The sequence below is a fragment of the Erythrolamprus reginae genome, chromosome 2 (genome assembly GCF_031021105.1).
Source record: "Erythrolamprus reginae isolate rEryReg1 chromosome 2, rEryReg1.hap1, whole genome shotgun sequence".
NCBI lineage: Eukaryota > Metazoa > Chordata > Lepidosauria > Squamata > Dipsadidae > Erythrolamprus > Erythrolamprus reginae.
The window spans coordinates 334906595-334928459 of NC_091951.1; the positions used below are offsets into that span (position 1 = coordinate 334906595).

General features: G+C 42.4%; 1 protein-coding gene across 5 annotated transcripts in view; it reads left to right on the top strand.

The window, feature by feature from the left end:
- PDZD2 (PDZ domain containing 2) overlaps positions 1–21865 on the top strand; it is a 458739-nt gene that overhangs the window by 339624 nt on the left and 97250 nt on the right. For all 5 annotated transcript variants that reach the window (XM_070743494.1, XM_070743493.1, XM_070743496.1 and 2 more), the window contains 3 exons: positions 301–443; positions 9927–10059; positions 15560–15724. In XM_070743494.1, the coding sequence (XP_070599595.1) occupies positions 301–443; positions 9927–10059; positions 15560–15724 (441 nt within the window). The remainder of the gene's footprint in view (positions 1–300; positions 444–9926; positions 10060–15559; positions 15725–21865) is intronic.

A 21865-nucleotide genomic window follows, 5' to 3' on the forward strand; every position in this document is an offset into this window, starting at 1 on the left:
CCCAGTGGCGGCGGCTTGGGTTTGTAAGGTGGAAATAGTTTAGAAGAAGAGGCAAAAAAATCTTAAACCCTTGGATTGTATCTTGAAAAGTTTGTATGACGAGGGTTTTGTAAGACGAGGTATCACTGTACCTTTAATGAGAAAAACCAAAGAAAGTCCACTTGTCTCTTGAAAAAACACCTTTGCGTCAGTGATGACCTAGATGCCTGCGAATCTCCATAGACAAATGCAGTGAGAAAGATTTCCCACCAACTTACTTCCAGTAACGCTACAGGGACTCTCTTCAATTTCTCCTACCAGAGAGAAGGCTGTCGGATATGGAAGATGACCATGATGAAGGGAACTGACGGGCTGGGAATCCAGATTACTGGTGGCCGTGGATCCAAGCGCTCCCCTCATGCCATCATAATTGCCCGAGTGGAAGAAGGTGGATCAGCTCACAGGTAGCCTTCATTGTGTGGGTCTTTTAATGCAAGTCTGTCTGTCTCAACTTTTAATTACCGTATTTTCCAGAGTATAAGATGCACCGGAGTACAGTGTTCCCTCGATTTTCGTGGGGGATGCGTTCCGAGACCGCCCGCGAACGTCGAATTTCCGCGAAGTAGAGATACGGAAGTAAATACACTATTTTTGGCTATGAACAGTGTCACAAGCCTTCCCTTAACACTTTAAACCCCTAAATTACAATTTCCCATCCCCTTAGCAACCATTTAGATTATTACTCACCATGTTTATTTATTAAAGTTTATTTTTAAAAAAAATTATTAAAGGTGGACGAAAGTTTGGCGATGACACATGATGTCATCAGGCAGGAAAAACCGTGGTGTAGGGGGAAAAAACCGCAAAGTATTTTTTAATTAATATTTTTGAAAAACCGTGGTATAGGCGTTTCGCGAAGTTCGAACCCGCGAAAATCGAGGGAACATTGTATACGACGCACCTTAGTTTTTGGGGAGGAAAATAGGGGAAAGTATCTGCTTACCAGGTATTCATCTGGCTAGCATCCTTAGTCTGGTCAGCTTCAGCACATTATTTTATCCCCTGGTTAAGGGCTTTAAAAAAAACTTTATTCTGAGACAGTAACAATGAAAGAGCTTACAAGACAGTAAGAGCTGGGAACATCTCTTTAGCACTTGGAAAGAAACAGTCGGAGCAAGTAAAGCAAAAACCCTTCCAAAACTTAGGGCTTGGAAAACATTCTTGGTAGAGAGTAACAATGAAAGAGCTTTGAAGCCAGTAAATTGGCTTCGGTAGCCAGTAAATGAAGCCAGTAAATTGTTAGCACCTGGTTAGGGCTGGAAAGAAACTTCTTCTGAGCAAGTTAAAGTAATTGGAAAAGTCCTGCAAAGACTTGGGGCTTGGAAAACATTCTTCACAGAGAGAAACAATGAAAGAGCCTGCAAGGTAAGAGCTGGGAGGTTCGTTAGCACCTAGTTAGGACTGGGGTGGAAAGCTACATTCAGATTATAAGACGCACCCTAATTATCAGTCTTTTTAGGGAGGAAAGAAGTACGTCTTATACACCTAAAAATACGGTAGATACACTTGGGGATCAAAAGCTCATGAACAACAAAACCAGATGTCATGTGTACATTATTTGATTTATACTTGCTTGTTGGCTGGGATTGGTTCTCATAGTAGCTTCCAAGATATAACAATAGCAATCGATAAACAAACTGGGAGACTTTGAATTCTAGCCTGGCCTTAGGCATCAAAGCCAGTTAGACGATCTTGAGCTTGGATCAAGAATTAAAAAATGGAAAAAGAAGAGACAACCTAGAAGTAGAACTAAAATGTACACCTAAAGGGTATAGAGTATATTTGAATGTGAATGACATGGTATGTAAATGGTATGTAAATGAGCACAATTATATGTAAGTTATGAATATTTGTTTAATGTAACAAAATACAATTAAAACGTATTTTAAATAGAAGATCTTGAGCCAGCCATTGTCTCTCAACCCAAGGAAGAAGGCAGTGGTGAGCCACTTCCAAAATCTTGCTGAGAAAACTGTGTGGGAGACAGGGAGGGAAGAAAGGAAGGAAGGAGGGAGGAAAGGAAGGAAGGAAGGGAGGAGGGAAGAAAGGAAGGAAGGAAGGAGGGAGGAAAGGAAGGAAGGAGGGAAGGAAGGAGGGAAGAAAGGAAGGAAGGAGGGAGGAAAGGAAGGAAGGAGGGAAGATAGGAAGGAAGGAAGGAGGGAGGAAAGGAAGGAAGGAGGGAAGAAAGGAAGGAGGGTGGGAGGGAAAGAAGGAAGGAAGGAGGGAGGAAAGGAAGGAAGGAGGGAGGGAGGAAAGGAAGGAAAGAAGGAAGGAGGGAAGGAAGGAAGGAAGGAGGGAGGAAAGGAAGGAAGGAGGGAGGAAAGGAAGGAAGGAAGGAGGGAGAAAAGGAAGGAAGGAGGGAGGAAAGGAAGGAAGGAGGAAAGGAAGGAAAGAAGGAAGGAGGGAAGGAACGAAGGAAGGAGGGAGGAAAGGAAGGAAGGAGGGAGGGAGGAAAGGAAGGAAGGAGTGATTTATTATTATCATTTATTAGCATTCCATTTTACTAACAAGAATGTTCCCTCCCCCTTATTGCCAGAAAGATTTGACAATCTTGATGGTGAACGGAACCATTTGCACAATCTTCTGGATTTATCATTTTGCATTTGTTTTTGTTTCTGCATTCCCACAAGTTACTCCTTGCTAAAAATATTTCCTAAGCTTTTCCGCTCAGAATTTTTTTCCCGAAGGTGTCCCAGTAACCCTGAGTAGCTTATTAGCAGGGGGGGGGGAAGCATGCTCGTTCTTGCGGTTATAACCCTCAGAGAAACCGATCTCTGTATCTAGAGATTTAGCAAGAATACTAAAGGTAAGACTTGAAAAATAAGGAAGTAGAATTATGAACTTGCTTTGTTCTCAGAACAAAACCTGCTAAGGGATAAAATCCTTTTGACGGGGTATCCTCCTGCCTGTGGCAGATTCAAGGTAAATGATGCTTCTCTCCCACTACCACCTGCTACCCCTTAGGTTCTTGAATCCTCTACATAGATTGTTTTACTAGTAATACATTTAAAGCTAGAGAAAACTGAACAGTTTTGCACGAGCTGCTTCAGGAAATTGTAAGACTTCAAATACATTCAAACGACAATACAGTGGTACCTCGAGATACGAGTTTAATTCCTTCCGGACCTGGGCTCTTAAGTCAAGCAGCTCTTATCTCGAACGACTTTTCCCCATAGGAATTAATGTAAATAATTTTAATTGGTTCCAGCCCTCAAAAAACTCACAAAGTTAGTCTAAATTATGCAGAAAGACATGTTTTTAATGAAGAAATGTACATGTACATATAAATGAATAATGAAGTTTCTTTCACTTAACTTGTAAACTTTCTTAAACTTTTAAATTTACATATGTTCAACTTCTCTGCCACCCAATCCTGTAGGACAGAGGTCCTCAACCCTTTTTGCACCAGGGACCGGCTTTAAGCGATCAAGAGAGGAATGGGTGAATGAATGGACGGAGGGTGGGAAGGAAGGAAGGAAAGAGGGAAGGGACAGGAACAGAGGAAGGAAGCAAGGAAACTTATGAAAGGGGAGAGTAAGAGAGGAATGAGTGAAGGGAGGGAGGGAGGGAAGAAGGTGGGAAGGAGAAAGAAAAGAAGAAATAGAGGAAGGGAAGGTAAAAGAGAGAAAGAAAAAGAGCAAGCAAGCAAGCAAGCAAGCAAGCAAGAAAGAAAGAAAGAAAGAAAGAAAGAAAGAAAGAAAGAAAGGGGGAAGGGACAGGAACAGAGGAAGGAAGCAAGGAAACTTATGAAAGGGGAGAGTAAGAGAGGAATGAGTGAAGGGAGGGAGGGAGGGAAGGTGGGAAGGAGAAAGAAAAGAAGAAATAGAGGAATGGAAGGTAAAAGAGAGAAAGAAAGAAAGCAAGAAAGAAAGAAAGAAAGAAAGAAAGGGGGAAGGGACAGGAACAGAGGAAGGAAGCAAGGAAACTTATGAAAGGGGAGAGTAAGAGAGGAATGAGTGAAGGGAGGGAGGGAAGAAGGTGGGAAGGAGAAAGAAAAGAAGAAATAGAGGAATGGAAGGTAAAAGAGAGAAAGAAAGAAAGCAAGAAAGAAAGAAAGAAAGAAAGAAAGAAAGAAAGGGGGAAGGGACAGGAACAGAGGAAGGAAGCAAGGAAACTTATGAAAGGGGAGAGTAAGAGAGGAATGAGTGAAGGGAGGGAGGGAAGAAGGTGGGAAGGAGAAAGAAAAGAAGAAATAGAGGAAGGGAAGGTAAAAGAGAGAAAGAAAAAGAGCAAGAAAGAAAGCAAGAAAGAAAGAAAGAAAGAAAGGGGGAAGGGACAGGAACAGAGGAAGGAAGCAAGGAAACTTATGAAAGGGGAGAGTAAGAGAGGAATGAGTGAAGGGAGGGAGGGAGGGAAGAAGGTGGGAAGGAGAAAGAAAAGAAGAAATAGAAGGGAAGGTAAAAGAGAGAAAGAAAAAAAGCAAGAAAGAAAGCTGCAAGCACCACCCCCCCGAGCCCCCCAGGCCGGCTGCAACCTTTTAAAACACACGCGCCGCTTCGCAGCTGTCTCCTGAAGCCGAACGCGGAAGTTAGCGTTTGGCTTCAGGAGACAGCTCCTTGGCGCTTGTATCTCGAATTTGGGCTTGTAAGTAGAACAAAAATATCTCTCCCCTCCCAGCTCTTATCTCGAGTTGCTCTTAAGTAGAGCAGCTCTTATGTCGGGGTTCCACTGTACTCATTGCTTCATACAACTACTAGTTCTTGAGTTACAGCTACAACTGAGCCCCAAATATCCCTTGCTAAATAAGACATGGCTAAGTGAAATTTCCCCTCCCATTTTATGACCTTTTAAATCACAATTGTTCAGTGAATAACTTGATTGTTAAGTGAATCTGGCTTCCCATTGAATTTGCTTATCAGAAGATCACAAAAACATGATCACATGGCTTGGGATGCTGCAATTTCATTAAAAAAAATTAAATATTTTTTATTAAATTGCAAAGACAGACAAAACATACATTACATGTAACATTTAGTGGAGCAACAATCGCTCCTCTCAAAGTAGAAGTCATCTTTATATTTATAATAAGTAAAAAAGAAAAAATAAATAAACTAACTTTATAATAAATAAACTAACTTTATCATTATTTATAAAATACTTGGATACAGTGGTCCCCCGATTATTGCGAGGGTTCCGTTCCAGGACCCCTCGCAATGATCGGTTTTTCGCGAAGTAGTGGTGCGGAAGTAAAAACACCATCTGCGCATGCGCAGATGGTGTTTTTACTTCCGCCGCAGCAGCGAGGAGCCGAAGATTGGGGTTTCCCCGCCGCCCACGCAAACTCCTCGCTGCTGCCGCGCCCGCCGCTTGTCTTGTCTGCCCGCCGCTTGTCCGCCGCCTGCCTGCCCGCACGCCCGCCGCTCGCCCGCCCTTCGCCCGCCCACGCCGTTCGCTCGCGCCGCTTCCCAGCTGAGTCCCGAAGCCAAACGCGGAAGTTCGCCTTTGCCTTCTGGCTTCAGGACTCAGCTGGGAAGCGGTGCGAGCGAACGGCGTGGGCGGGCGAAGGGCGGGGCGAGCGGCGGGCGCGCGGGCAGGCAGGCGGCGGACAAGCGGCGGGCGGACAACACAAGCGGCGGGCGCAGCAGCAGCGAGGAGTTTGCGTGGGCGGTGGGGAAACTCATCGCTGATGCCCGCCGCTCGCCCTCCCGCCAGCAAGAGGGGGAAGACCCAGGGAAGCCGCCCAGCAGCTGATCTGCCCGGCGCCATCTACGCATGCGTGGCCATAGAAAAAAGGGTGTGCATGCGCAGATGGTGTTTTGACTTCCGGGTTGAAAAATCGCCATATAGCCGTTCGCAATGATCGGGATCGCGATACCCGGGGGATCACTGTATATCAATTGTAAGATAATAAGTAAAAAACACATCTAAAACATTTAAAAATATGTAGAAATTTTAAAATTATGACTTAAAATGAACTACAATTTCATTTTTAATGGGGGCAATTGGAACCTTGTTTAAATCTAGTTAATGGTGTTTTAGGCTTCTTTCGCGTGAGTAGTTCACTTTTTGAATACTGTAATAAGAATTATATGAGCCACCCCGAGTCTTCGGAGAAGGGCGGCATACAAGTCTAATAAATAATAATAATATTTCATGGGGGGTGGAGGGCTCAGGATTTTAGAGATGCTTAGGTGGGGCCAAAAATAGGTTGGGAACCACTACCCTAGAGTCAGCGGTGGGCTATGAGCCAGAACGCTAAATTGCGCTCGCCGCAGTGGCTCGTAAGCAATTTTGCTTCTGCACCTGTGCAAATAGTAAAATTGCGCACAGAACTTCAGGTGCGCCTGTGTTTCAGCAAGGATTTTTGCTTCTGCGCATGCCAAAACATGGGTGCACCTGTGGCTCCGGGGGCCATTTTGCTACCTGCACAGGTGGAGAAGCAAAATCACACTGGCCCTGCAAGTACTTACGAGCCGCGGCGGCGAGCGCAATTTAGCGTTCCGGCTCGTAGCCCACCATGCCTAGACCAGTGTTTCCCAATGTTGGCAACTTGAAGATATTTGGACTTCAACTCCCAGAATTCCCCAGCCAGCGAATGCTGGCTGGGGAATTCTGGGAGTTGAAGTCCAAATATCTTCAAGTTGCCAACGTTGGGAATTCAATTCAATTTATTAGATTTGTATGCCGCCCCTCTCCGAAGACTCGGAGTGGCTCACAACAATGATAAAAACAATATTATAGTGGCACAAATCTAATATTAAAAGAAATAACTAAAACTCTATCATATTAAAACCAGACAACACATACATACCAAACATATGGAGGAAAAATGTCTCAAATCCCCCATGCCTGGCAGTTTAGGTGGGTCTTGAGTAGTTTCCGGAAGACAAGGAGGGTGGGGGCAGTTCTAATCTCCAGGGGGAGTTGATTCCAGAGGGCCGGGGCCACCACAGAGAAGGCTCTTCCCCTGGGGCCTGCCAGACGACATTGTTTAGTCGACGGGACCCAGAGAAGGCCAACTCTGTGGGACCTTATCGGTCGCTGGGATTCGTGCGGTAGCAGGCGGTTCTGGAGGTACTCTGGTCCAATGCCATGCAGGGCTTTAACGGTCATAACCAACACTTTGAATTGTGACCGGAAATTGATCGGCAGCCAATGCAGGCCACGGAGTGTTGTAGATACGTGGGTGAATCTGGGAAGCCCCACGATGGCTCTCACGGCCGCGTTCTGCACGATCTGGAGTTTCCGAACACTTTTCAAAGGTAGCCCCATGTAGAGAGCGTTGCAGTAGTCGAACCTTGAGATGATGAGGGCATGAGTGACTGTGAGCAATGACTCCCTGTCCAAATAGGGCCGCAACTGGTGCACCAGGCGAACCTGGGCAAACGCCCTCCTCGCCACAGCCGAAAGATGATGTTCCAATGTCAGCTGTGGATTGAGGAGGACGCCCAAGTTGCGTACCCTCTCTGAGGGGGTCAATAATTCCCCCCCCCAAGGTGATGGACGGACAGATGGGATTGTCCTTGGGAGGCAAGACCCACAGCCACTCCGTCTTGTCTGCGTTGAGTTTGAGTTTGTTGACACCCATCCAGGCCCCAACAGCCTCCAGGCACCGGCACATCACTTCCTCTGACCTAGACTATTATTCCCATATTTCCAAGCCAATTTAGTAAAGGCAGCAGTAGGCACCTAATCCAGGACTTTCTTCAGATCTAAAGCCAAAATGCTATTACAACTACAGTGACTAAGAGTTCCCTTCTTCAACTCAATTTGTCTTATGGCAAATAGAATCTCACTCCCAGCATTAGGAATCAGCATTCTGCCTCTTCCTGCAGAATGGAAGAATTTGTAAGATTAAAAAAAAAAAGAAGGAAAGAAAGCCAATCTTTTATAGCACAATTTACTGCATGTAATCTGTCTGGTCTGCGATAAAACTTTCATTAGTACTGGAAAAGGAATATACATCACCAGGGAGTATTGTATGTGTTATCTGTATGAGCACCAGTAGGTCTAATATAAAGTAGATAGTTATGAAAAGTTCTTCCAGGCTTAACTTAATATGACCTAACTTAGATTTCAAGGTCATTAACTACTTTTGCATCCGAGCCCAAAAGAAAGGAAAAAAAATACTGACATTTTACAAAGTTGTAGCTTTTGGGAGTTGTAGACTGCCCAGGTTCAGGGGGAAAATGTCTTGGCATTAGCCAACCTAGGTGTCTCAAAGTACTGAAAATACAATCCATGTTGGGTGGGGTACAATCTGACTTTGAAACACTAAAGCTCAAAGGCAAATTCTTGAAAGAAAAGTGATACGTGAGAATTTTCGTCTTTAAGAATTCTCCTGGGAAGACGTTTTTTGTTTGTTTGCTTGCTTTTGTTTCTGACATTAGTTTCTGGCAGTGAATTGTGGGATTTCCTTTCCCAAATGAGAAATTAGATCAAATCCTCAAGCTTAGGAGCCTGATCGTGGAGGTTTCCACTGACTTTAAAAAAATGCTTAAAGGGACCTGACCATTAAGAATAGCATCTCAATACTTAGTGACATAGGGGAAGGTTTGGTAGGGAAGGTTTGCCTATTTGCCGATGACTCTAAAGTATGCAATAGGGTTGATATTCCTGGAGGCGTCTGTAATATGGTAAATGATTTAGCTTTACTAGATAAATGGTCAAAGCAATGGAAATTGCAGCTTAATGTTTCCAAATGTAAAATAATGCACTTGGGGAAAAGGAATCCTCAATCTGAGTATTGTATTGGCAGTTCTGTGTTAGCAAAAACTTCAGAAGAAAAGGATTTAGTGATTTAGTGGGATTTAGTGATTTAGTGATTTCTGACAGTCTCAAAATGGGTGAATAGTGCAGTTAGGGGGCAGGGAAAGCAAGTAGGATGCTTGGCTGCATAGCTAGAGGTATAACAAGCAGGAAGAGGAAGATTATGATCCCGCTATATAGAGCGCTGGTGAGACCCCATTTGGAATCCTGTGTTCAGTTCTGGAGACCTCACCTACAAAAAGATATTGACAAAATTGAACGGGTCCAAAGACGGGCTACAAGAATGGTGGAAGGTCTTAAGCATAAAACGTATCAGGAAAGACTTCCTGAACTCAATCTGTATAGTCTGGAGGACAGAAGGAAAAGGGGGGACATGATTGAAACATTTAAATATGTCAAAGGGTTAAATAAGGTTCAGGAGAGAAGTGTTCTTAATAGGAAAGTGAACACAAGAACAAGGGGACACAATCTGAAGTTAGTTGGGGGAAAGATCAAAAGCAACATGAGAAAATATTATTTTACTGAAAGAGTAGTAGATCCTTGGAACAAACTTCCAGCAGACGTGGTAGATAAATCCACAGTAACTGAATTTAACCATGCCTGGGATAAACATATATCCATCCTAAGATAAAATACAGGAAATAGTATAAGGGCAGATTAGATGGATCATGAGGTCATTTTCTGCCGTCAGACTTCTATGTTTCTAATGCTGGGAAGGATTGAGAGCTAGGACCAGAACGTGTCCATGCAGAGTTAACCACTCCAGAACAAATGAAAATTCAGTGGTAGAACTGACCTACTTACCAGTGAGGCTGTTCAAGTTTATAAAGCACTCTGAAAATCTCCAGAGGAAAGTGTTGAGTAAACACGGAGTTGAATATTCATTATTGACAAAATGCAGACACAGCCTGTGATGTTCACCTTGAAATTTCCCTCTGAAGAGGATGGGATGGAGTCATGTTTTCTGGATCAAGCATGGCCACTTATTCGTCCATTTCTTAATCTTGGGAGGGAGGTAAACATTTACTAAGAAATGTTTTAGCTATAACTATCCGCATTGTCTTTTGACCTCTGGTATCATCGTAAGTTTTCCGGAGTCCGAAGAAACTAAGCACACGAGGCAAAGGGGTTGTTTGGATGCTATAAACGAAAGGCTGTTTTGTTCTTTGTTTTCTTAGAGATGGCCGGTTGAAGGTGGGTGATGAGCTTCTAATGATCAATGGCCAGTCTTTGGTTGGTCTGTCCCATCAGGATGCGGTCGCTCTACTTCGGTCAGCTGAAGGCCTTGTCTACCTAGTAGTGGCAAGCAGGGTAAGTCAATTTTATTTATATGATTTCATATGTTGAAGAAAGCATAGAACAGTGATGGCGAACCTTTTCTTTTGCTCGGGTGCCAAAAGGGTGAATTCACCTTCAGCCTTCTGCCGCACGAATCCCAGCGACCGATTAGGTCTCCGGGTCCCGTCAACTAAACAATGTCGGTTGGCGGGCCCCAGGGGAAGAGCCTTCTCTGTGGCAGCCCCGACTCTCTGGAACCAGCTCCCCCCAGAGATTAGAACTGCCCCTACCCTCCTTGCCATTCGTAAACTCCTTAAAAACCACCTTTGCCGTCAGGCATGGGGGAACTGAGATATCTCCCCCGGGCCTATACAGTTTATACATGGTATGTTTGTGTGTATGTTTGCTTTTAATAATGGGGTTTTTAATGTTTTTTGAATTATTAGATTTGTTCTTACATTGTTATTGTTGTGAGCCGCCCTGAGTCTACGGAGAGGGGCAGCATACAAATCTAATAAATTAGAACAAATGCTGTCAAAGCCAGAATTGAAAAATCAACAGACGATCCAAAGTGCAGACTCTGTAAAGAAACAGATGAAACAATCGATCACATACTCAACTGCTGCAAAAAGATCACACAGACTGACTACAAGTATAGACATGATGCTGTGGCACAGATGATCCACTGGAACTTGTGCCGGAACTACCATTTACCAGTGGCAAAGAACTGGTGGGATCATAAGCCTGAAAAAGTGGTCGAAAATGAGCAAGAAAAACTACTGTGGGACTTCCGACTTCAGACTGACCGAATTCTGAAGCATAACACACCAGACATTGTGATTGTGGAGAAAAAGAAAGTATGGATCATCGACATCGCAATCCCAGGAGACAGCAGAATTGAGGAGAAGCAGCTAGAGAAATTAGTGAAATACGAAGATCTAAAAATCGAGCTGCAACGACTCTGGCATAAGCCAGTGAAAGTGGTCCCAGTGGTACTTGGCACGCTGGGCACAGTACCAAAGGATCTCAGCGGACATTTGAAAACCATCGGAATTGACAACATCTCCATCTGTCAATTGCAAACGGCGCTTTACTGGGATCGGCAAACATAATTCGCCGCTACATCACGCAGTCCTAGGTGCTTGGGAAGCGCCCGACTGGTGATGAAATACGAAGTCCAGCATAGCGATCTCGTTTGGTGTGTTGTACTGACATAATAATAATAATATTAATAATAATATTAATAATAATAATAATTATTATTATTATTAATTAGATTTGTATGCTGCCCTCTCCGAAGACTACTACTACTACTATTATTATTATTATTATTATTATTATTATTATTATTATTATTATTATTAAATAATTCTACTCCTATAGTTGAACAGTTATCTACCTGCATTTATGTTGAATGGAACAAGTCTCAAGGTGTACAACACTAAAGAGACTTCAGCAACGGTTGGAATTATTGAGTGTCCAGCACCTTGCTTTTCTCTCTCATTAGTATCAGTTAAAGCCATTTAGAATGGCTTTCAGTAAGCTTGTTCTTAATTGATGAAGTTCAACTCTTTGCCAAATTGCTCCATCTTTCCATAAATTCTTCCTGCACTTACTCCTTCCGTGGAACTGACTTGGAGGAAGTAGCTCTGCCAAAACATGTTTTATGTGAACTAAAAGCATACGTTTTCTTTTATTATTGCAACTGGGGTGGATAACAGTTTATCAGTTATTATGTCAGTTGTGCAATAAAAGCACAAAGCTAACTAAACTAATTAAAAACCTCTAGCTTCTCTTTTTGCAAGTGACACCAAAGAGTATTTTGCCCAAACATGTTCGGTTCTTGATTTCCTATCAGTTGAAGAATAAACTGTTGACTTTGAATGGCATTTGTCAAATGGAATCCATGGAAAAGGCAATTCTCAGCTGTAGCTTTTTGTGAATTTACTGATGGGGAAAGAGCTGTGAATGGTTTGGCTAGTAATTCTGGAAACAATAGCTTCCCTTTAGTCAAGATACCCACTCCTTCAGATGTAGTCTTTCAATTCCCTTATCCTAGAGCAGGGGTGTCAAACTCAAAGCCCATGGGCTGGAGCAAAGCCATCCTGGAAAATGTGAGGAGCTATCTATCTTGTGTTACTTTGACCTTGTTCTGTCGGGTTCTCTGGTAGAATCCTCCCAAAAATGCACAGGTACAAATTTCAGACACACACACGTTTGAAAATTCAAAACAATGTTCTTTATAATGAACATTCACTTAAACCAAGCCCTCTTTTGGTATGGCAAAGAGCACTCGTCTCCAAACAAACTGGTAATTTGTACAAGTCCCTTATCAGTTCTGTGATACTTAGCTTGCAGCTGTGAGGCAATTCACAGCCCTTCTTCTTTCACAAAGTGAAACACACTTTGCTCTGGTTTAGTTTCAAAGCGGGGAAAAATCAGCACCCAAAAAGTCAAAGTCAGTAAAACAGTCACGAAACACAACGATCAGATAATCCTCCACAATGGCCAAACCCACAGGCTGCTCTTTATAGCAGCCTCACTAATTACCACAGCCCCACCCAACCACAGGTGGCCTCCTTTTCTTGGATAATAATCGCTCAGTTGTTGTTGCCTATGCAGCGCTCTCCGCATGCGTGGCTGTATCATTAACTCTTGTTCTGAATCCAAGGAGGAGCTAGATAATTGATCTCCTTCTGAGCTGTCTGCCACCCTCTCCTCCTCCCTGTCACTTGTATCTTCTTTGTCAGAGGAGCCTTCATCAGCAGATTCCACCGGGGGCAAAACAGGCCTGCAGCATGTGGATGTCTCCCCCACATACACAGTCCTTGGGGCAGGAGCTGGGCCAGAGCTAACCACAACAGACCTGGTCTACCCATGTGGTTTGGCCTGGTCTACTATTTCTGAGGAAACATCGGGCCAGCGTGGCTTTGGCCCAGTCTACCCAACGTGAAGAGGAAACATGTTTGCAGTTTGGGGTGGCGTCAAACTAAATATGTCCACATGCCCATCTGACCCCCTCGAGGTCAACCACAGCTCTGATGGGGCTCTCAATGAAATTGAGTTTGACACCCCTGTCCTAGAGTGATTTTCTGAAAAAACTACCTCTAAAACCAGCTAAAATAGCAAAGTAGGAGACTGAAAATCTACTACATGGCAATAATATAATAATATATAAAGTGAGCCGAGATGGCGCAGTGGCTAGAGGCAGTACTACAGGCCACTAAAGCTGACTGCTAGATCTGCGGGTCAGCGGTTCAAATCTCATCACCGGCTCAAGGTTGACTCAGTCTTCCATCCTTCCAAGGTAGGTAAAATGAGGACCCGGATTGTGGGGGCAATAGGCTGGCTCTGTTAAAAAGTTCTATTGCTAACATGTTGTAAGCCGCCCTGAGTCTAAGGAGAAGGGTAGCATAAAAAAATAAAAAATAGACAAAATAAACAAACAATTTTTTTAAAATTATTTTTATTAATTTTTAACAAGTTTAATATACACACAACATAAAACAGTGCATAGTGAAATGTGCCCACCACCCAGACACACACACATACCCCACCACCAAATAGAAACATAGAAGACTGACAGCAGAAAAAGACCTCATGGTCCATCTAGTCTGCCCTTATACTATTTCCTGTATTTTATCTTACAATGGATATATGTTTATCCCAGGCATGTTTAAATTCAGTTACTGTGGATTTACCAACCATGTCTGCTGGAAGTTTGTTCCAAGGATCTACTACTCTTTCAGTGAAATAATATTTTCTCACGTTGCTTTTGATCTTTCCCCCAAATCGGGGGTGTTTCTTATATAATCCACTTGACCCAAGAGCAATATATCTATTTACATATTGTAGAGTGATTCCAATTTATTTCTTGTAGCTTGGTCTCGGATTCTGCTCATCATATATCGTCTTACCTTGTCCCACCGTCCCATCAGTTGTCCCAATTCAGTTGCATCACAAACAAACAAACAAACAAATATATAAATAAATATGAAAAGTAATTATCCTTACAGGAAACTGCTGCTTATTTATGAAATTTATGTGGTGTCCATTTCACCTAACTTTAGCATCTTACAACAAAGTGTTGGGATTATGAAAATAGATTGCCTACAAGTCTGGAAGGATTCTGCCATAGGTAGTCCTTATTTAGGACCACAACTGGGGCTGACAATTTGATCATTAAGTGGTCACTAAGTGAAATCATGATTGTGCTTATGATCTGCCTTTAGCTTTGCTTTGTAAACATAAGTGCAGGAATGGGTCCCAAAATTACTTCTTTAAAATCATAATTGCAAACAGCCACTAAATAAGAACTTTCTTTATATTTGAAAGAGCTAATTCATTCTTCAACATCTCAAAGATAGAAATTAACTTAAAAAAAACACAAAACCCTACCCCTTTTCCAGTATTACGGTAGCAGCCAAGGGAAATCTTAGCAACTGATCATTATCTATAGCAGTGATGGTGAATCTATGGCACGGGTGCCACAGGTGGTACGTGGAGTAATAAGGAAAGACTTAATGAACTCAATCTGTATAGTCTGGAGGACAGAAGGAAAAGGGGGGACATGATCGAAACATTTAAATATGTTAAAGGGTTAAATAAGGTTCAGGAGGGAAGTGTTTTTAATAGGAAAGTGAACACAAGAACAAGGGGACGCAATCTGAAGTTAGTTGGGGGAAAGATCAAAAGCAACGTGAGAAAATATTATTTTACTGAAAGAGTAGTAGATCCTTGGAACAAACTTCCAACAGACGTGGTTGGCAAATCCACAGTAACTGAATTTAAACATGCCTGGGATAAACATATATCCATTGTAAGATAAAATACAGGAAATAGTATAAGGGCAGACTATATGGACCATGAGGTCTTTTTCTGCCGTCAGTCTTCTATGTTTCTATGTTTCTATCTGCTGGCACGCGAGCCATTGCCCTAACTCAGCTGCAATATGCATGGGTGTGCTGTCCAGCTGATTTTTGGCTCGTGCAAAGGTTCTGGAAGTGCATTTTTGGCTTCCAGAGAGCCTCCAGGGGGATGGGGGGGAGCGTTTTTACCCTCCCCCGGCTCCAGGAAAGACTTTGGAGCCTGTGGAGGGTGAAACACGAGCATTCTGGGCCCACCAGAAGTTGGGAAACAGTCCGTTTCTCACTTCCAGAGGGTCTACGGGAGGCAGGGGAAGCTGTTTACGCCCTCCTCTGGTTGAATTATGGGTGTGGGCACTTGCTCATGCGCAATAGCACGCATACATGCACTTTTGGCACCCGAGTAAAAAGGTTCTCCATCACTGATCTATAGTATGATGCTTACTTTATAGGGTTGCTGTATTTACTATTGCAGTGTTTCCCAACCTTGGCAACTTGAAGATATTTGGACTTCAACTCCCAGAATTCCCCAGCCAGCAAATGCTGGCTGGGGAATTCTGGGAGTTGAAGTCCAGATATCTTCAAGTTGCCAAGGTTAGGAAACACTGGACTACTGAATGAATATACTCAACTATGTAATGGCTTGCATTGTTCTTCCCGTCTTGTAGGAAGGAGCAGCAGAAGAAGATGTTCTTCATTATCCATCTACAAGTTTGCCAGACCTAATTAGCACCTGTTCTGCTCAGGATACGGCCACCTGGATTGACAATAAAGAGAATGAAGCACCGGAAGAAGAGGACGGAAAGGCCCCAGAATCAGAAGTCCTGGAACCTGTAAGTATGATGTTTATGAAGATGCTCAATCATCCTGGTTGTCCCAAGGGTGCTTTTCCAAACGACAACTGGACTTTCTTGATTTTTTTCCCTTGAAAATGTTTCATTTCTCCTCCAAGAAATGAAGATGCTTCTTGGATGAGAAGTGAAATGTTTTCAAAGAAAAAAAAAACAAAGTCCAGTTGTCTTTTGGAAAAAGCATCTTTGGGACTACAAGGATGAACGTTTCAAGTTTCTAGGCTAAACTGGAAAATTGAAAAACTTTCTTTTCTTTTCTTTTTGAAAATCTCTTTATTAAATTTTCCTATGTCATTCCAATCACACATTATTTTGGATTACAGATTATACATGATCTCTGTTAACATTCTGACAATAAATTTTGACCAGTTTCATTTCATTATATACATTGTATTTCATATTTTTAAATTCTAAAATCTATTACGTTCAGTAATTTTACATGGTAACTGTAGGTCGTTTCAATTGTACTGTTGTTTCATATTGTATTGCTTTTATATTCTCTTATATTCTTTTATATTCCATTTTTGCCATGTTCTTTTTGATTCTATAACTTTATTTCCCTTAATTGAATTCGTGAGTTCATCCATCTCCACACAGGCATATATCTTATCAATAATTAGATCTTCCGTTGGTACCTGATCACTTTTCCAGAGTTCTGCTATCGCAATTCTCGTGGCGGTGTTTATGTGTGTTGTGAGGAGCATTGTTTGTTTTGAATAGTGTTTTCTCCAAAAAGCATAGCTTCCGGTGTGAGTTCTATTTCCTCTTTTGTAATCTCTGAGAGCCAAGTATGAATTATTTTCCAAATTTTTGTATCATGGGGCAAGACCACCGTGGTTCTCATCCTTGGGGTCGGGACCCCTTTGGGGGTCAAATGACCATTTCACAGGGGTTGCCTAAGAGAAGACTATGGGAAAAGACAAATTTCCCATGGTGTTAGGAACTAAAGCTTCTATTCTGACACCTTGGAACATATTTTTACAATCCAATCAATCAGGCGTTTACAGTGGGAGGGTCCCTCTGAACTTCCTGCCAATCAGTTTAAAGCTCTGTTGGGAGAATTGGCACTAGACTTATGGTTGGGGGTCACCACAACATGAAGAACTGTATTAAGGGGGCATGGCATTAGAAAGGTTGAGAACCATTGCTCTGGAAGAAGGCAGTGACAAACCACTTTTATAATGTTGTCAACAAAGCTACATAGATATCTCCGCCACACAGTGATGGGTTTCAATTTTTTTTACTACCAGTTCTGTGGGTGTGGCTTGGTGGGTATGGGATGGCTTGATGGGTGTGAGATGGCTTGATGGGCATGGCATGGCTTAGTGGGTGTGGCAATGGAAGGATGCGGTAAAATCTCCTTTCCGACCTCATTCCAGGGGAAGGTTACTGCAAACCCCCCCTTTACTTCAGCTTCAACCACAACAACAGAAGAGCACACAACAGATTTAAACTTAATATTAACCGCTCCAAACTTGACTGTAAAAAATATGACTTCAGTAACCGAGTTGTCGAAGCGTGGAACTCATTACCGGACTCCATAGTGTCATCCCCAAACCCCCAACACTTTAACCTTAGATTATCTACGGTTGACCTATCCAGATTCCTAAGAGGTCAGTAAGCGGCGAGTACAAGTGCACTAGAGTGCCTTCCGTCCCCTGTCCTATTGCTCTCCTATATCTCCTATACCTTTCTTCTATTCCTATATCTCTTCTTCTATTCTTTCATTGATATGTTCTATTACTATATCTTCTTTTCTATTCTTTCTTAGATATATTTTACTATGAGTATCTCCTCTATAACCTTCATCATGTATTTTACTATGTGTATATATATCTATATATATACACAATAAACTCTCATTGTGTATTGGACAAAATAAATAAATAAAATAAAATAAATAAAATAAATTTCCTCCCGATCAGCTGGGACTCCAGAGGCAAAGACTAAATGGGGTGGGGCCAGTCTGAAGTGGCATTTACCGGTTCTCCAAATTACTCAAAATTTCCACTACCGGTTCTCCAGAACTGGTCAGAATATCACCTCTGTTTCTGTAACATCAGAAGGAGGAGTCAACTTCTATTGAAAAGATACTTTTCAATAGAACTTCAATAGAACTTTGAGTGGAATTGACTTTTCAAGTCAATTCCACTCAAATTGTTTAAATAACAAGCAAATTTTATTTATGTGCATGCACACGTATTTAGAGGTATGTATTTTGTCTGCATGTATTGCATGGAGCCTTGTATCAGAAAATAGAGATAAATTTGCATATTAATTTAGGAAATGCGAATGATGTAAGCTTGCTTAAAATTGCAAGTCAAATAACATAAATCACTTCACTGGAATACGGTTTCAACGAATATTGATTAACCTGATGGTCATTTCTTTTAGCAATTGCAGCTGCTTTTAGAGGTTTATCAGGGAATCATATTTTGCTTTCTTCAGATAGACTATCATTGCAATTTATTAAAAAAATAATTCAGACATAATGTTCTTTCCTATATAAACCATGATGGCTTATTACATCAAGATCGACTATGCTCTTGTTCTTTTATAAAGCCTGATGAAAAATGGCCAGCATCAACCACTGTTCCCCCTCACAAAAGACCCCCAACTGGTTTAATTTGACTAGAATAGGAAGGGAGCAAATAAGCACAATTCCATTTCAGTCCGCTTAGAGCAACGTTTATTGACTTTCGGCAATTGGTCTTCAGTGTGTCACTGTGGATTACTTTCATATTTCATTTTAGCCAAACTCCCAATGAACTCCTTGTGACCTTTATGGAAGATATTGCACTTTGTGTAAATAAGTTGGTTTCATTCTTAACTTCTTCTTACCTCATTCTTCGTGCAATATATTTGTTGTGATTCAGCCTGAGGCTCCTCAGGGACCGGCTGCGTCTCTGCTGGATCCAGGCCCGGAGGAGGAGGACAGTGAACAGGAGGGGGAGGACCAGGCAGACGGGGGAGAGGAAAGTCAGGAAGAGGATGAGGGGGAGCAGCCTGAGAGCCCCAGGGGGGGCCTCTCCCCAGCCAGTAGCCTGGCCTCATTGGATGAGGAAGCACAGGCTATAATTGACATGAGACAGCGATGTGCAGCTCAGAGACGGGACCAATTAGAAAGATATTGGCATCACTGAATTGGCAACAGCTGGGTTTGGGTGTGGTTCTCCTCAGCAGGATTTAAAAGGCAGGCAAGCCCTTTCAGCCATGTGGAGCGTTATCAACTGGAAGTTCTGACCCTGCTTTGCTTCTCGGCGTCTCTGATCTTGGCTTGTGGCCTAGAAGACTGGAAGACTTGGGGGAGGCGTATGTTTGTTATCTCCAGCGTTGTTTTTGACAGCAAGAATCCTGTTTTACTTCATGGCCTTCGTGAAACATCTTTGAAGTTTCAGCGTGTTCCTGTGTGTAAGGACATTTTCTGTTACCTGTGTTTGCTTTGAATTCTATAAACTGCCTTTGATTTTTACCAGTGTGTCTGGTTTCTCTTTTTGGGTTGGTGTTTGCCTCTGGAGGGACCCAGACAGAACAATATTGATTCTAGATCTGCTGTTGATGGCTGTTTTAATGATTTATTTATCAATTACCATCTGGAGCTTTTCAGTTTGAGGTTAAATATTGTAGGAAAGAATTAAACTGGACCTAGGAAAATATGGAAGTCCCCACTTCAGTTTGTAAACTGTCTGGGTTCAATATCCTGTATATTATGTTTCCTATAATATATAAATTGCTTGTGGCTATTTCAAATCCCAAGCAAGGGACTATGGGCAGAAACATCAAAGAGATCAGGGTATCTTTGGGTAATTGAAGAGGTTAGAGCTGGAGGATACAACATACTGTATCTAACCATAGAAGAACAAATTAAAATAAGGAACCTAGCTTTATTTACTGTATGAATGTGGATGACTGTACATGGGGGGGTTTTTTTAGAATTTTGCTAATTTTATATATTTCTTTTAAAATAATTAGATTTCTACACATATATTGTTTGTATTTATTATCTTGTACGCCGCCCTGAATCGCTTAGAGAAGGGCTGCATAAAAGTCTAATTAATAAATAAATAATGAATAAATAAAAGGTTAGCTATCACTGGTATAGCATCTCCTGTTTGAGCAGGACGTTGAACAAGAAGACCTCCAATGTCCTTTCCAGATGTATTCTGGTTCATGCACATTCCATAACAAAGTACAGTGGTACCTCTACTTACGAACCTAATTCATTCCGTGACCAGGTTCTTAAGCAGAAAAGTTTGTAAGAAGAAGCAATTTTTCCCATAGGAATCAATGTAAAAGTAGGAGATTCCTAGAGAGGCCCCATGGAGGCTTCTCCTTGCCTTTTCTGGCCCTGTTTCCTCCCAGGAGATTCCTAGAGAGGCCCCATGGAGGCTTCTCCCTGCCTTTTCCGGCCCTCTTTCCTCCCAGGAGATTCCTAGAGAGGCCCCAAGGAGGCTTCTCTCTGCCTTTTCCATTTACAGTTTCGGAGGCTCGGGTTTGTAAGTGGAAAATGATTCTTGAGAAGAGGCAAAAAATCTTGAACACCCGGTTCTTATCTAGAAAAGTTCATAAGTAGAGGCATTCTTAGGTAGAGGTACCACGATAGAACAAAAAAATCCTCTGAAATGTGTCAACAGCTATTATGATTTTAAACCTTGATCAGCTACTGCAATATTGACTATGTTGAGATAGGGGATTGGCGGTTTCGCACCGCAAGAGAACTTTCTTCCCATTTTCTGTCGAAATGAGACTGCCCAGGGAGACAGATCAATCCACAGGGGTTTACAGGGTTAAACCCTTGTTAGTTCAGAGAATGAGGTACAATAGAGCAAGCACATATTTGAAAGCACAAATTGGATCTAACTGTCTAATTGAATCAGAATCTGAAAGGCAACTCTATAATTACAATAAAATATTAAAGTCCACGCATTAAAATTTTATAATTCAGTAATTGAATAGATTTATTCCCAGCTAAGGGGTAGCACCTGCCCATTCTTCACTATTTCCAGAAAATAGGTCACTTGTAGTGCAGTTGTACATACACAGAATCACATGGCAGTGAGAGGAGCAGTGTATGAATAGGTCACTGTAAACAAATACTGTATGTAGAAAAGTTCGTAAGTAGAAGCAATTTTCCCCATAGGAATCAATGTAAAAGCCAATAATGTGTGCCATTGGGGAAACCATAGGGAGGGAGGAGGCCCTGTTTCTTCCCAGGAGATTCCTAGAGAGGCTCCACGGAGGCTTCTTCCCACCTTTTCCGGCCCTGTTTCCTCCCAGGAGATTCCTAGAGAGGCCCCACGGAGGCTTCTCCACGCCTTTTCTGGCCCTGTTTCCTCCCAGGAGATTCCTAGAGAGGCCCCACGGAGGCTTCTCCACGCCTTTTCCGGCCCTGTTTCCTCCCAGGAGATTCCTAGAGAGGCCCCACGGAGGCTTCTCCCTGCCTTTTCTGGCCCCGTTTCCTCCCAGGAGATTCCTAGAGAGACCTCGCGGAGGCTTTTTCCTGCCTTTTCTGGCCCTGTTTCCTCCCAGGAGATTCCTAGAGAGGCCCCATGAAGGCTTCTCCCCGCCTTTTCTGGCCCTGTTTCCTCCCAGGAGATTACTAGAGAGACCCACAGAGGCTTCTCCCCAACTTTTCGGGCTACAATTTCGGAGACTCCGTTTTGTAAGTGGAAAATGGTTCTTGAGAAGAGGCAAAAAAATCTTGAACACCCGGTTCTTATCTAGAAAAGTTCATAAGTAGAGATACTACTGTATATCCTTCAAGTCAGTGTTGACTCCTGGTGAATGTCTGGACAAATTCATGCAGTTTTTCTGGCAGCATTTTCAGGAATAGTTTGCCATTTACTTCTTCCATGTCTGAAGGACAGTGAGTGGACCAGGATCACTGGCTTCGTACCTAAAATGAGACGAGAACTGACACTTTCTTAGCTTCTAGCTCCCTATCTTTAACAACAATACCAGACTAACTGTCATAAATAATATAAGTACTGATAACCAATAATCTGTAGAAAAAGTAACGTTTAATAATGGGGAATAGAATAATTAAACGGCCGAGATTAAAACATCTCTGGCAGCAAAACTGGTCCTTGTTTGGACAGGAAAATATGGGAACCTTTTATTCCT